This window comes from Antechinus flavipes, chromosome 1 (genome assembly GCF_016432865.1).
Source record: "Antechinus flavipes isolate AdamAnt ecotype Samford, QLD, Australia chromosome 1, AdamAnt_v2, whole genome shotgun sequence".
NCBI classification, from domain to species: Eukaryota; Metazoa; Chordata; class Mammalia; order Dasyuromorphia; family Dasyuridae; genus Antechinus; species Antechinus flavipes.
The window spans coordinates 167,560,617-167,576,039 of NC_067398.1; the positions used below are offsets into that span (position 1 = coordinate 167,560,617).

A 15,423-nucleotide genomic window follows, 5' to 3' on the forward strand; every position below is an offset into this window, starting at 1 on the left:
CCAGAGGGGATCATTCAGCATCCTGGAATGATGCCCTTCTCAGAATTTAATGCCCATTGACATTTTATTATTCTGAGAATCCAGATGCTACAGACAGACAGAACAGGTAAACAGATCAGATTATGTCCTAAGACATCCAGACTTACTCTTCCGTGGCCAAAATGAAGGACGTGTCCACTATCGAGCATGGCTACAACAGAAAACTGCTCTTTTTCCTGGAGACTCTGGAGAAATCCAGAGGGCCAGCCTCTCCAGGCCAAGAACTCAGATTACTCCAAAGCCCAAGGCAGAGACCGGAAGGTCTCTAATCTCTACTCCTGATCTCATTTTCTAATATCTTGTTGGGGCCTCCAAAATGTCATGCTGGAGAAACTGAGGCAAGATAGAGATAAGAGTGTATTTGATATTTTATTTAAAAGGGAGAGATTATGCTGGGGGCATGCTGCTCCCAAGGCTGATGTCCAAAGCATCCAGCAGCTAATGTGAGTTCTCAGTGACATATATATGCAAGTGGCTCAGCTACAGGGGTAAACCAAGGCAGGGGCGGAGTCAGAGGACTCAGAACAGGAATGGGACTGTCAATCCAGTTCTGACTGGGTAGGGGGAGACTTGGGACATTCTGATAAATTGGGATTACAGAATGGGGAGAAGCACCTGATATTCTAATTAATTGGGATGGGGAGAGTCACTTGACATTCTAAGATATAAGACCTTTATCCTATCAAACATTCTGATGATTAAGAGGGAAGGGTGGTGTTATAGCCTGAGGATTGAACAGAACAGTTAGGAACTGAGGAAGAACAATTCAGGGAAACTGAGTCAGGACAATAAAAGGGAACTGTGGCACAACAAACTGTCCTGACCTGGGGGGAAGCCACGAGGTAAATGCTTGAGAAACTTTTTGAAAGGGAAAAATTCTCCTTGAACTCTTGAGAAGGCTGTGAAAGGCCCGCTTCAGGGAATCAAAATAAAGTGGTTTCATTCTGTTATCTTGGTGGGACTAGCTACATCCTCTATCGAGTTGAGTCCAGGACCACTCCTACTTAGCTCAAACTTAAGCAGTCTCATTTAGCTGGAGATCTAGATTTCTACCATTCCCAGTAAGTGCTCTTGTTCAACTGGAAATCTAGGCCTGGGGGCAGTAATCTTTTTCAATTGAAACTTCAGTCTCAAATCTCTTTTAAAGGGCAACTCTGGGCTCATATATGCACCAAGTGGTGTAGCATCTAAATTCTTAAAAGAGAAGTTAAGAGAGCTGCAAGAAGAAATAGACAGCAAAACTATAATAGTGGGAGATCTCAACCTTGCACTCTCAGAATTAGATAAATCAAACCACAAAATAAATAAGAAAGAAGTCAAGGGACATGCCAGGCTAAGGGATCTCTCCTTGGCATAGCTGCGTGCAAGGACCCCGTGCCCCCTGAGAAGACATTCTCTTCTCAACACCCCTTCCCCTCCCCCCCTCTCTTCCAGGATTTCTCTGCTAGACCTTTACTTTTCTGTCAGGACTTTGTCACTCGGAAGTCAGCCTCCTAGCAAAAACTGACTTCTCAGTGCCAAGTATTTTTGCCAGTCTAACTTTTCAGGTTTGTGAATTCTTTCACATTGGCCCTGCGTGGACCAAAAGGAGTTCCCATAACTATCTGATTGCCACAAACTTCATCACCAGTACGTGAGGGAAGCAATACTGGATGGTAGAAATACCTCTATGCTAGAAATGCCCCTGTACCTGAAATCATGAGTCCTGGCCCTACCTTCTACCCAGTCTCCATTCTAACATATCACTACCCTAATTGTTATTCTATATCTTCCTCCCTCTCTTTTTTGCATAAAATCTTTAGAACACATTTGCTAACTATGGCCAGGTCCAATTCAATACAAGTATAGTTAGATCTCCCACTACTTCTCTGTGTTACAGAGGAACTACTTTATTGCTATTCTCAAAATATGCATTATGATGTGTGTGTGTGTGTGTGTATACACATATTTGCTTGTGGAAGTGAATTCATCTTAATGCCTCACTCTCACCTTTATCCATCAAAACCCATCCATCCTTTAAGGCTCAGGTTATTCTTCTATAAAAGTTTTTCTGGTATTTGCAGGAGTCAGTTTATTATATTGTCTGCTCTGAAATCTTTTAGCATTTGTACATTTCTTATCTCATACCCTCTATATTATGGTTATTTAACACATGGCTCCACAGTACAATGGAAGAAGCATTGACTTTGGAATCAAGGTGATGGGTTCGGATCCTACCTGACACTATTGATGTGATCTGACAAAGTCACTTCTTTCCCCTGGCCTCAAAATCCTTATCTGTAGAATGAGAGGAATTGGAGTAGATAGTTTCTGAGGCCCTTCCTACTCAAGATTTTTGCTCCTCTGTCCAGCCTCAGACATTGTGTGACCTTAGCAAGTAATGTAATCTCTATTTGCCTCAATTTCCTCATACATAAAATAGAGATAATAATAAAAGTCACTTCCAGGGTGGTTGTGAGTATGAAATGAGTGCTTAATTGTAAAGTACTTAGCATATTGTCTGATACAAAGTAGGTGCTATATAAATGCTTATTCCTTTCCCCTTCCCACCTTTTTCCTGCTGCCAGACTAGATTGTTTGAGAAGAGAAACCAGACATGTTTCCCATGGAGTCTATCTCCATACTTTGAACATAGTAGTCATGAAATACATTTTTGTTCAGTGAAGAACTATGAATGAGATAGTACAATGAGATAGTTTGGGAATCAAGACCTGGTTTTGACTCCAGGCTTTGCTTATCTCTTTGGTTTTCATCAGTCTACTCCATAGCCCTGAAACTCAGTTTCCCCATTTATAAAATGAGGGCATCCTAAAGCCTCTTTAAGCTTTAAAAATATGTCCCAACAATGAAAGAGGAAGTTTTGGGAAAACTATTCAAAACGATAAAGCAGCTATTATTGTAATAACATGAGACAATAGTGTGATTAGAGATAGGAGAGCTGGGTTGGGATTCAAGAAGTTCTGCTATTGCCTTGTTCCATCTCTCTGGGTCTGAGCAAGCAGTGTCCTTAAATTAAAGTAAGGGTGGGAGCAAAGGGCTGTTTGGGTCCCTTGCAATCTGTGAATCTGTAAATCATTATTGGTTTCTCTTATTGGAGGTTCATGCACGTCTACAGAAGTGTTTGTTCTCTATTGGTTTATTAACAGGAGGAAAAATGCTTCTCCACTCATTGGTGCTTTCTGTGGCTGAGGGAAGCTTTACTTGTTATAAGGATTAAATGAGTTAACATATGTCAAGTGCTTTGCAAACCTAAAATTGTTAGCTACTCCAATTATAATTCCATGGTTATGTGCAACAACATCTGGGGGGAGAAGGGTAAGAAGAAGTGGCTATTAGGCATTCTGTTAGGCATATATTTCTAATATTAGCCTCTCTAAAAATTTTTTTTCCTATATTTAAAAAGTATCAAACGCAAGAGCTAAGGCAAGTCACCATCCACCAGGAATTGAAAACTCAAGTTCAGGAGAGAATGAAGGAATATTTTTCTAGCATGTTTGTAGAATATACTTGGGACAAAAAGTAGACTTGGGCTGTCAGAGAAATAAAATCATGTGAAAGCTCAGTATTTGAAATTATATTTGTGCCCTCCTAGAGGGCAAACAAAATGAAGAAATGAAATAAGAAACAATGCAGTTATGAGATTCTGAAGGGTCACTGCTATAATATCTCCATATGGTCAAAATATTTAATAGCTCTGAGACAGTATTCACATCCAGCTAATTTTATGAGATATTTAACCATTGCAAAATTGGTCAAGGGAATGAACCCATATAAATTCTCTAGCATTACAGAGCTATGAATTTGGTCTAATCTTCCTATCTTCATGAAAAACCATTTAGAAGAACTTTATTTGAAGAGAAATGTTTATTAAATTGTAAAATTGATCCTAAAGGTTGGCTTTCTATATTGCCAAATTAATATTTTGCTGCCTGTATTGAATTCTATCAGTTCATTATTTCCAACAGCAGATGGTAGCATTTTCACATGAATTTACCTTCTGAGTTGATAGTTAAAAATATATATATATATATATAAACATCAATCCTGATGTTTTGTTCTCTTGTTTCTGAAAAAAAATTAATATAAACTATTGTCAAAGGGAGATATTTAGAACTTTCATTTTCAAGTATATTCCCCTATGATTTGCAAATTCTCTTCTCTTACCTTTAAAAATATGTTAACACTTGTCCTTCTCTAATTCTTTAGCACCTTCTCTCCCTGGTCTTTCAGAGATCACTGAATTATGGCTGCTCAAGTAGAATGGGGAAATTGAGGCAAAGGAAGAATTGGGGAAAAACAGTATTTAATGTTGGGGATGTTAGACTTGGAGGTAGGAGGACTTAAATTCAAATCTTGTTATTGACATTTAGAAGTTGTGTGACCACAGGCAAGTTACTTGGCCTCTGAGCCTCAATTTCTCCATCTATAGATTAGGATTAATGTCTATAGTACCAATTTGTGGATCACAAATGGAACAATGTTTATGGTTTTTTTTTTAAAAAGCTTTTTATTTTCAAAATATATGAAAAGATAGTTTTCAACCTTTATCCTTGCAAAACCTTGTGTTCCAAATTTTTCTCCCTTCCTTCCTCCCCTAGTAATCCAATATATGTTAAACAGTGTGATTCTCCTATACATATTTCCACATTTATCATACTGCACAAGAAAAATCAGAGCAAAAAGGGGAAAAAAAAGAAAAAAGTAAGCAAGTAACTAAAAAGGTGACAATACTATGTTGTGATCCATATTCAGTCCCCACAGTCCTCTCTGGATGGAGTTGGCTCTCCCCATTAAAAGTCTGTTGAAATTGGCCTGAATCACTTCATTATTGAAAAGAGCCACATCCATCAGAATTGATCATCATATAAACTTGTTGATGCTTTGCACAATTCTCTCTTGATTCTTTCTATTCACTTCACTCAGTATGAGTTCATCTAAGATTCTCCAGGGCTTTCTGAAATCATCATGTTGTTCTTTTCTTATAGAACAAAACTATTCCATAACTTTCACATTATGTTTGTGTTTTGCAAACTTTACAAATTATATAGATGTCACTTATTATTATTAAGTAACCTACTTGTACAACAGCAGCCATAACAATAAAGCCCCATGCCACAGGGGCTCTGAGAAGCAGGGGCAAGAAGTCATGAGGCCAGCTGTTGCCCAGGAGTCACAGCTGTCAGAGGGATTCTTGTTGCAGTATTTTGGGACAGGAATAACAGGAATTGTTTATTCTCAAGCCTTTTAAATTTTCATTCTTGAGATGTTCTCATCTCTCCTAACTGTCCCTTCTACAAATGCTTTAAATTGGGCTAACATTTTTATCCTTTACAAACTCTTAAGATTTAGTGCTGATTTTTTCCCTAAGGATTTCATTATTCTCTCCATCTCTTCCTCGCCCATCCCTTCCTCCCTATCAGTAACTAGTTCCTACTTGTTCAGAAGAATCATATCCAGCATAGAATTTCCTTTATTTATTTCTTTAAGTTATAAAGGACAAAATTTTCATTAGGGCAAGTTAAGGGATCATTAGCTATTCTGCTTTTATCTTAGCGAGAGTTGAGAGAAAATGAGGGGGAAGGAAAAAGACAATTACTAAATTTCTTCATTCAGAATTTTTTCATATTTGCACTGAATTCTGACTTTTCCTTCTTAGACTGTTAAGCAGTTTCTAATACAGTTTCAAAGCCTGTAGACTTTCATTTTCAATGTTCTTTTCATATTTAAATGTAACACACACTGGATTCCTCTCCCAAAACCCATTTACACTGAAAGGTTGGGACCTCAAAACCCCTCTAAGCTCTGGAAATCAAACACATGGTTTTTTAATCCTAAAGTTCCTAAGTTCTCATTAAAATGTTACCTCCTATGATTACCAGGTGACATCAAATAGTTAGTCTCTAGACAAAGAGATAGTTACTGAGGAGTAGAATCAGAAGAGCTGGTGCAAATTATCTCCCCAAGTCTGTATCACACCCTCCTCCCATCGCACACATGGACCATGGGGGAAGGTGGTCTCCGATCAGGAGCTCATGTGACACACGATCTCAACTCTTGGAAGCCCATTTTCTTGGAGATCTTCGGACACCAACAGGAAGCATTTATTTGGTCCTTGCAGGGAGAGGCCCAGGCACTCCAGCTGAGCAGAGCCGGAGCCTCCCAGCTCCCATCCAGCCAGAAATAGTGAATTTGGTTAAGCAGCAAAAGACTTGGGTTCATTGGATGCACTGAAAAGGAAGTAATCATCGACCAATGGTCAGCAATGCTGTCTACTTCCTGTCACATGACTTCCTGAAACTTAGACCTAGGATCTGACCTTCCTGTCCTACAGACTTCTGAGAATAGGGATCACATGACTTCTAGAAATTTGGGACTAGGGTCTAATCTACTCTCTGGGCCTAAAATCTAACTCTGTCTCATAGACTTTTTGAGAAATCTTCACCTAGTCCCATTCATAAAGTACTCCTCTGGTCCAGGTTGGAGAGAAAAGGATGCCATGGTACTCTCTTCCTTCTGGCTCCCAGAGATTCCTTCTTGGAGGTTCAGCTATCCCCTCTTTTCTTTCCTCTGTTGTCACTATTATAGCAGAGGCCCTCACAGCTGCCTCCTTGGATTATTTTAATGTTGTAATAGCTTCCTAATTAGCCATCTCATTTGCTGTTCCTTCCCGTAGCTCTTGAGGGAGTTGGCCTTGATAGCCTCTAAGTTCCCTCCTAAATCTAAATTCATGATCCTGTAAGGATCCTTTCCTATGCATCATACTACTGAGAAATTAAGCTCTATATGCATAAATCTTCTCAAAATTCTTTTTTAAAACATGATTCTGTTTCAGTAAAGCCCAAACATTCAAGGATTCACCTCATCTGGAACCATTCTGTGCTTTCAGCTTTATCTCAAGTACTCCCCCAAACCAGATTTCTCCTTCTATTCCTTTCTACCTTTTTCACCTCTCTGCTTTCTCATGGTGTTCTTTTTGTTTAGATTGCCAGCCCTGCCCTCTCCATTTTAAGCACTTAAGACAGAAATTGCTACTTCTCTGAAATTTACCCTTTTCCCCAGTAAGAAATTGTTTTTCTTTCCTCAGCTTTATTTATAGTTGTATGAACCATTTTGGGTTATAATTATTGATGTGTATTTCTTCTCCTTCCCCTTTTCAGATCAAAAGGAAGGACCCATAAATTATCTTGTTACTGCATAGTATATTGCCAGCACATAGGACTATAATACTCTGCCCATAGTAGACCATTAATGAGATAATATCTAGTTAATGTTTTACATTTAAAGTACCATTAACTCATTAAAGTAAAATCAATCATTATTACTATCATTGTTGTCTGGTTAATAGAATTAGTTAAACTTGTTCAAAGCCATATTGATGAGTAATTTTCTATCCATTCTGATTTTTTCAGGAGCACCCAATACTTGGACAACCTTTCTTTGTCCTTCATCCTTGCAAGACAAATGAATTCATGACTTCTTTATTAGATAATTCTGAAAAAGATAACAGGTGAGAGATACTAGTCTGATACATGTATTTATGTTTAAATGTAAATTTATGGTTCTAAAATAATACTATTAAACTATTACAGATTTCTAATATAGCATTTCAGATAGTAGTAAGATCTGCCTTTAAAAAAAATTAAGTAAATCAGTGCCTAATATGATGCTGGGCACATAGTAGATACTTAATAAATATCTACTGCTTGAGATTCTATCTACCACAATGAAAATGTTGGGGGTTTTTTTGTTTGTTCTTTTTTTTTTTTTAAGGAATATAAACTATATTACATCGTGGCTCAGCATTGTTGGACCAGTGGTGGGGCTGAATCTACCTTTGAGTTATGCCAAGGCAATGTCTCCGCAAGATGCAAAAATGGATTAATACAAGGTAAAGAAAAGGGCTTTTGAAAAATTTGCTGTTATATAAAGTATTTTCAGTACTCTTCATTTTTGTTGTTGTTCAGTTATTTTCAGTCGTGTCAGCTCTTTCCCAAAAGGGAAAATCTCACTTGGGATTTTCTTGGTAGAGATGCTGGAATGGTTTTGCCATTTCTTTCTCCATCTCATTTTACAGATAGGGAAACTGAGGCAAAAAGGGTTAATTGACTTGTTCAGGATCACATAGCTAGTAAGTATCTGAGGCTAGATTTGAACTCGGGAAAATAACCTCCAGACCACTGACTGCCCAGGTACCCTTCAAGTGGTACCTAAAATGACCATTTTTCCCCTTTATAAAATGTTGCAGTACTGAATTTGGAGAAAGGATCCTGTTCTTGGATCAGCAATTTTAAGGATTCCTCATGACTTGGGCTTCAGATTTCCTCATTTGTAAAATAAAGAATTGGGCAAGGTGACTCCCGAGATCTCATTCAGCTTTAAATCTGGGGCTCTATTGTGATATTCTGTGCTATACCTTTGCCCTCTAATAAGCTGAGACACAGATACAGGTTTCCCCTTCCAGGTCAAGCTGACTTACAGAAGTTTTCATTCAAATGGGTTTTTTTGGCTCTCTGTTCACCTTACTTTGCATCTGTCTCTTCCTGTTTTTCATGTACTCCATTCAAGTCGGTGAGTCAAACCCCACACACTGAGGAGTCACTGCAGTAAAGAGCCTTCGTTTTCTTGAGCAGCTTAGGATAGATGATGGACAAGATCACCCACTAGAATCTTCACTGGAGCTGTTTCTGTTTTTCCTTGGAAACAAGACACAAGATTACAACTCAAGACAAAAATGCTTATAACACCTATCTCAAAGATGAAGGTGACTGATCTTCATTAAGAGGGACACTCTGTTGAGTGTCATTGCATTTGAGGGAAGAATCATTTCCATTTTCTCTTGCTTTGCTATATCTTTTCTTCTGACTGTAGAGCTTTACCCTGAAATGGATGTGAATATTCATTGTGAATATGACCAAAGTTCTCTGGCATAATTTTTTTTTTAATATTTAAAATAGAAAATTGGTTTTATGTACTTAAAAGGATTTTTTTTACTTTTTATTCTAAGAAATAATAAACCACTACTTGTACTGAGCACGATTGATATTTAATAAATACCTTGCCAGTGACATCTTATTTTTCATTTTATACCATGTTCCTTCCTTCTGTCCCTATCCCCCTGCATCTTCCTTAATCTTGGGCATAAAATTCTCTTTTCTTTAGATCCCATTTTAATTCATTCAGAATTTTTAAAGTATCTGTTATGTGCCAGATCCTCTACTAGCTGCTGAAGATGCAAAGACAAAAATGAAAAGACTTTATAATCTACTATGAGAAAGGTAAGAGGGCATCATAACATTAGCAGAGAGAAGGAAAAACAAAATATGCACAAATTAAATGAATGCCACTGAGGCGAGAGGGCTGTCTTTAGGGAAGACCTCAAATCCTACTTCACATACCCTCTCAGGGGCTCAGTTTTCTCATCTGTGCACTAAGCAGATTGGCGCAAACAGCCTGGGATGTACCTTTTATCTCTGAACCTATTATCCTCTCTTTAATGTGATCCTCTGAATGTTTCTTTAAGCAAGCAAAAGGCAACTTTCTTTAGGAAAGGAAAGTTGTTTCTAGAATAATAATAATCTATATAGCTAACATTTAGTACTTAGTATGTTTCAGGCACTGTGCTATTATAGGTCTCCCCCATTAAATGGCAGGGACGGTCTTTTGCTTGTTTTTATATCTCCAGCTCTTAGTACAGTTGTTGTTTGTCTTTCCTTCTTAAAGAGTATCACGACATCAGGGAGGGGTTGCCATTATGTGCAAGTGAACTGGATTTCAGTGAGGAAAGGCTGGGCAAGGTCACCTACCTCACTTTCCCCTCTAGAGCCATCTGGGTACAGTGGTCAGATATAAATCAAGACAACTGGATGCAATGGGAGTACTTGGCCTTCTTAAGCTAAGGTCTTTAAGAGATATCAGTTTGACTGAGACTGTAATGTAAATAGCATGCATTTCTGCTTTGGCCAGGGTTGTCTTCTTGCAGATTTATTTATTTGTTCTTTTTAAAATTTTTTAATTTATATTTTTTTGAGTAGGTGAAAGAGGAGATTCTTTGCCTCAATTGCTACCGAGCCTTAATCTTAGTACAGTGGTTAACACATAGTAGATACTCAATAAAATGTTTATTGATATAATATAGTGTTTTACATACATTATTTCATTTAATCCTTATAACTAGAAAAGTTGTTGCTATTATTACTCTCATTTTACAAATGAAGAAACTTGAGGGAAACTTTTAGTCTTTGAATTGTAATCAAATTATAAACCCTATTATCTACTATGTGCTCTGTCTTAAAGTATTCATTTGCATTGGTGTTTGCATATATAACAGGCAACAGATCTGTTTCCTTTTTAATCCAAAGATTTTTTTCCTGTGTGCTTTCATCTGAAAATTTTGTTTTGCATTTGAAGGCAATCCCAGTAAATATTAAAATAGTACAATAAAATTTTTGTTGTAAAGGTGATAATATGCTTCCATAAAAGGGATTAAATGACTTGGTGAGCACAGTACAGCATAAAAAAAAAAAATCAACAAGAACTTATTAAGTTCCTGTTATGGATTAGGTACCTGATTTGATCCCTTTTGTTCCCTGGCCAATGAGTTCTACAAGTTTTTCTTTCAAATAGGGAATGCAACTATTCATTGACTTGAGAACAAGACTTAAAAGGGAATGGTAGGAAGTTCCTAAGCTGGTGGCCATATTACTACATATTTGTATGACTTACGAGATTTTTTATTCAGTCATCTGTAAGCAGATTTCCTGGCCAGTTACACATTTAACTGAATATTTTCTGGGAAGTTTGTCACAAAATATTCTACAACTATTCTACATTAGTGAGTATGGATTGCTGTTGTTTCAGTCATGTATGACTCTGTGACCCCAGATGGAGTTCTTCTTGGCAAAGATACTGGAGAGGTTTGTCATTTTCTTTTCCAGTTTGTTTTACACTAAACTTTACCCAGGGTCACACAGCTATTACGAGTCCGAGGCCTGATTTGACCACAGGAAGAGTCTTCCTGACTCCAGAATGAGCACTCTACCCATTGTCCCATCTGGCTGTGCCACATTAACCATGTCTAGAAATCTACATATCTGCACAGCCCTTCTAATAGAAATTGAGTGGTGTGTTTCTTCATCCTTTTGATGAAGATCATGGTTTATTATTACCATGATCAGACTTCTAAAGCCCTAGACACTTGTACATGAGTAACTCTGTGGACCAAACTGAGTAACATCAAACAAAGTTAATCCTTGAAGGAAAGAAAGCACTGTTTGTTTAAGCATTTAAACTCAATTCAGAGAGGATTACATCTGGCTGATTAGCTGCTCTTGTATTAGGCAGAGGCAGCAGCAGCAGCAGCATTCCAATGCTTCTAATAAACAGGCATTGTAGGCCCAGAGATGGACATTTTCTTGGTAATAGGGATGGGGAAGAAGAGGGGCCCTACCAGGAAGAGTCATTTTAAGCTTCCTAAAAGCCCAGAAATGAATGAAGATGAATGCTGAACATGTGTGTGTGTGCCTGCCATGTTGACTGGGCAGTTTTAAATAATGTTTTCCACTCCTACAAGAAATTGTTTCTTTTTACTTTTATTTTCATGTCTTCAAATCCTGATTTCTTTTTTTAGATCAAGAAAATTTTCATGCCATGTTTTCTATGCTTAGGAAAAAATACAATACCTCATACCTCTCAGATTATAGATGATAGAAAAAGATAATGATAAATGTTGAAGGGGATATGGGAAAACTGGGGCACTAATGCATTGTTGATGGAGTAATGAATTGATCTAGCCATTATGGAGAACTATTTGGACTTATATCCAAAGGATTATGGGACTGTATCCCAAAAAAGATCATAAAAAAGAGAAAAGGACTCATATGTGCAAAAACGTTTGCGATAGCTCTTTTTATAGTGCCAATAAACTGGAAACTGAGTGGATGTCTATCAACTGGAGAATGGCTGAAAAGTTATGGTATATGAATGTCATTAATATTATTATTATTATTGTGCTATAAGAAATGATCAGCAGGATTTCAGAGAGGCCTGGAGACATTTACCTGAAATGATGCCAAGTAAAGTGAGCAGAATCAAGAGAACATTGGACACAGCAACAGAAAGATTATGTGATGGTCAACTATGATAGACTTGGCTCTTCTTAGCAATACGGTGATTCAAGAAAATTCTACTAGGTTTTGGATGCAAAGTGGTATCCATAGAGAGAAAGATCATATGTGGATAGAGCCCATTATTTTTACTTTTTTTTGTTTGTTTGTTTTATTTGGTTTTTTCTTTCTCATAGTTTTCAAAGTTTTGTTCTTTCCCAACATGACTCATATGGAAATGTTAAAAATGATTGTATATATATATAACCTTAAAAAAAAGAAACACAATAACATAAGTCATTCAAATGACCCATTCAAGTGAAAAAATCTTAAGTTTGAAAGATTTACTGTCTTAGAAAGATTAATCTTCTGAAGAGACAGGGCCTATTTGTAGTTCTATTTTAGATGTTTTTATTCCAAAAACATAATCCATCAATGAAAATTGATTCAGATTTTATTCAACCTTTATTTATGTCATTTCTTGGCCAAGAAGTACCATGGACAAAGTGGAAAAGTTTATAATTATCTCCCCCAAACAACCATATATCAAAATAAATACGTCTAACATTTGATTTTAATTTCTTCCATTTCATTCTTTTATTTTTGGTTTAAATTTACAACATTCCTTTTTTTTTTTTTTAAAGCAGGTGTATTATGCAGAAAATACCTCATCTTTTTTTTTTTTAATTTCTAGTTTTTCCTCCTCTCCCATTCATAAAAATATAAGAAATATGATATTTATACATAAGAAGTCATACAAAACAAATTTCCCCATTAGTTAAGATGGCACATGGTGGTGGTGGTGGGGAGAAGCAGGAGAAAAATAAAGTGCTTTATATATGGAAATGTGCTTTAATCTGTACTCAATTCTTTTGCTGGAGGTAGATAGCTTTTTAAAAAAAAAACCATGAATCCTTTGGAATTATCTTGACTCAGAGTAACTCAATTTTAATTATCAATGGTTTACCATTAAAATATTGCTCTTATCGTGTACAACATTCTCCTAGTTCTACTTACTTTATATCAGTTTGAAGAAGGTTAAGGTCCCTTTAAGAAACTATTTCCTATTGATCTGATTCCTTTCAGATTCCTTGCTGAGGCATATGCTCCCCAGACAAGTTGTCTTTCCTGGGTGCCAGAGCCTTTGATTCACAATCCTGGTCAAAAAGCATCCCTTTGAATTCCAATAGGAGATCCAGGCTTGTCCCAGCCCCCATTCTGACTTGCTTGGGCCGCCCAACCTCTGCTAGTTCTGATCTGCTCCCCCCACTAAGATACCCAATATAATGAGCTTCCATCAACTAAAGTCTTTGCAGATGGACCTTGGCAGTCCTCTTTACTGCCAGGATCTTCTGTCCACTGAGAACTGCATTCTCAGTGCAAAACTCCATTTTCCATAGATCTGCCACTATAGAAGTCAGTCTCTGGGTAAACTTATTTCTAATAATAAACTTTCATTTTGCAACTAATATTCGGGAATGAGTGAATTCTTTCACTCCTAAAAACCTATGGCCAATTTAAAGGGGATTCTTAATAACTCTCTTATAGCCACTAACCTCTAGACAACCAGGAATCTAGACCACTCTAACCTTATCAAATTCATATAAGTCTTCCCAAGTTTTTCTGATATCCTGATCCTTTCTTAAAGCAAAATAGTATTCTATCATAAGCATATATCGCAACTTGTTCAACCATTTTCCAACTGGACATCCCTTCAATTTCCAATTCTTTGCTATCACAAAAAGAGCTGCTATAAATATTTTTTGCACATATTTTCTTTTATCTCCTTGGGACACGAATCTAGTAGTGATATTGCTGGATCAAAAGGTATACTAAATTTTTATAGCTCTTTGGTCAATAGTTTCAAACTATTCTCCACAATGCTCAGATCAGTTCACAATTTCACCAACAATATATGAGTACACTAATTTTCCCATGTTCCCTTCCAGCATGTCTTTTTTTTTTGTCATTTTCTGTGATCTTGACCAATATGATGGATGTGAAGAGGAACCTCAGAGTTATTTTAATTTGCATTTCTTTGATTTAATGTGGTCAGTTGTTTTAATTGTATGGAAAGTAAAGTTCTTGGTACCTTTGGTTTTGCTTTTGAGACATGTCAAATACATGGACTAGCATTTCAACAGTAAAGAGAACTAACCCATATTTACCAAAATAGATTGGTATTTGCTTTTACAACTTACTTTTAGAATTACCTAGAGGAGTAGAAGGTTATGTAACTTGCCAGACCTAATTTGTTAGAGGCAAAACATGAACCTGAGGTTATCCACTCTGCAATATTATCTCTCTTTTTTGAACTTTTGTTACTAAGTCAAAAGAAATAAATTTGCCATCTCTGCAATTTTGGGGTTTCTTACATCAATTTTTTTTTTTTAACCTACTAACTTGATTCAAGTTGAGGTTCATGGGACCATAGCAGAATCACAGATGAGAACTAGAAAGGATCTTAGAGGCCATTAAGTCTATTCCTCTCATTTTATGGATAGCATGAGTTTGGGCATTGTTGGACAGGAATAGTCATCCTATTTTGATTTGTAAAAATCTCTATTTGGATCTCACTACCGCTTCCATTCCAGCTCAGTATGTCTTAAAAAACCTATTTTTTTCATTAAAAAACAAGTTCCCTTTTCAACTACCACAGTTCTGTCATTTACAGTAGAATCATTTACCTAAACCATTTTGAATAGTACTTTTATATGAGACTAGAAACCTTAGTCATATTTTACATTTTTATCATGTAACTTCCCTCTTACATGCTTTGTGTTCCATCAAATTGGTTTCTTTGCTATTTTTTGTATATGACATACAATCCCTGCCTCTATTCATTAGCACAGATTGTCCCCGCATGCCTTGGATGTTGTCCTTACCACCTATGAGAGGCTTTTCCTGATTCTAAAAGTCCCCTGAAATTATTTTTTTGTTTCAAATCTTTCATCTGTCCCTTCCTTTTTTCATTGCAATATCACTTCAGTCTATGTGATAACACCTCATTCTTGTATTATATCCAAACAGCTTCCTACTTCCAATTGTTTTCTTCTCCAAACACTTGATTGTTGCTGTTGTAGTCATTATCATCTCCCATGAGTTGATTCTACAGTTGTAGACCTGGGAGAGTGTTAGTGCCCTAACACTCCATTTTTTTTTTTTGTTGTTGTTGTTTTTCTGAGTGAATGAATTCGCTAAACTCAGAGACTATGATAAAAAAGCTTTATTGTTAAAGAAACACCAAGAGGGATTTTCTTGGGGGGCATATTATTCTCAAGGA

The 15,423-nt window shown here is 36.7% G+C and overlaps 1 protein-coding gene across 1 annotated transcript in view; it reads left to right on the forward strand.

Annotated features, from left to right (window-relative positions):
- ATG10 (autophagy related 10) overlaps positions 1-9,111 on the forward strand; it is a 315,023-nt gene extending 305,912 nt beyond the window's left edge. Inside the window, exons 7-9 of the mRNA XM_051992929.1 lie at positions 7,449-7,546; positions 7,810-7,927; positions 8,605-9,111. Coding sequence (XP_051848889.1) covers positions 7,449-7,546; positions 7,810-7,921 — 210 coding nt within the window. The 3' untranslated portion in view covers positions 7,922-7,927; positions 8,605-9,111. The remainder of the gene's footprint in view (positions 1-7,448; positions 7,547-7,809; positions 7,928-8,604) is intronic.
- The last annotated feature ends 6,312 nt before the right edge of the window (positions 9,112-15,423 follow it).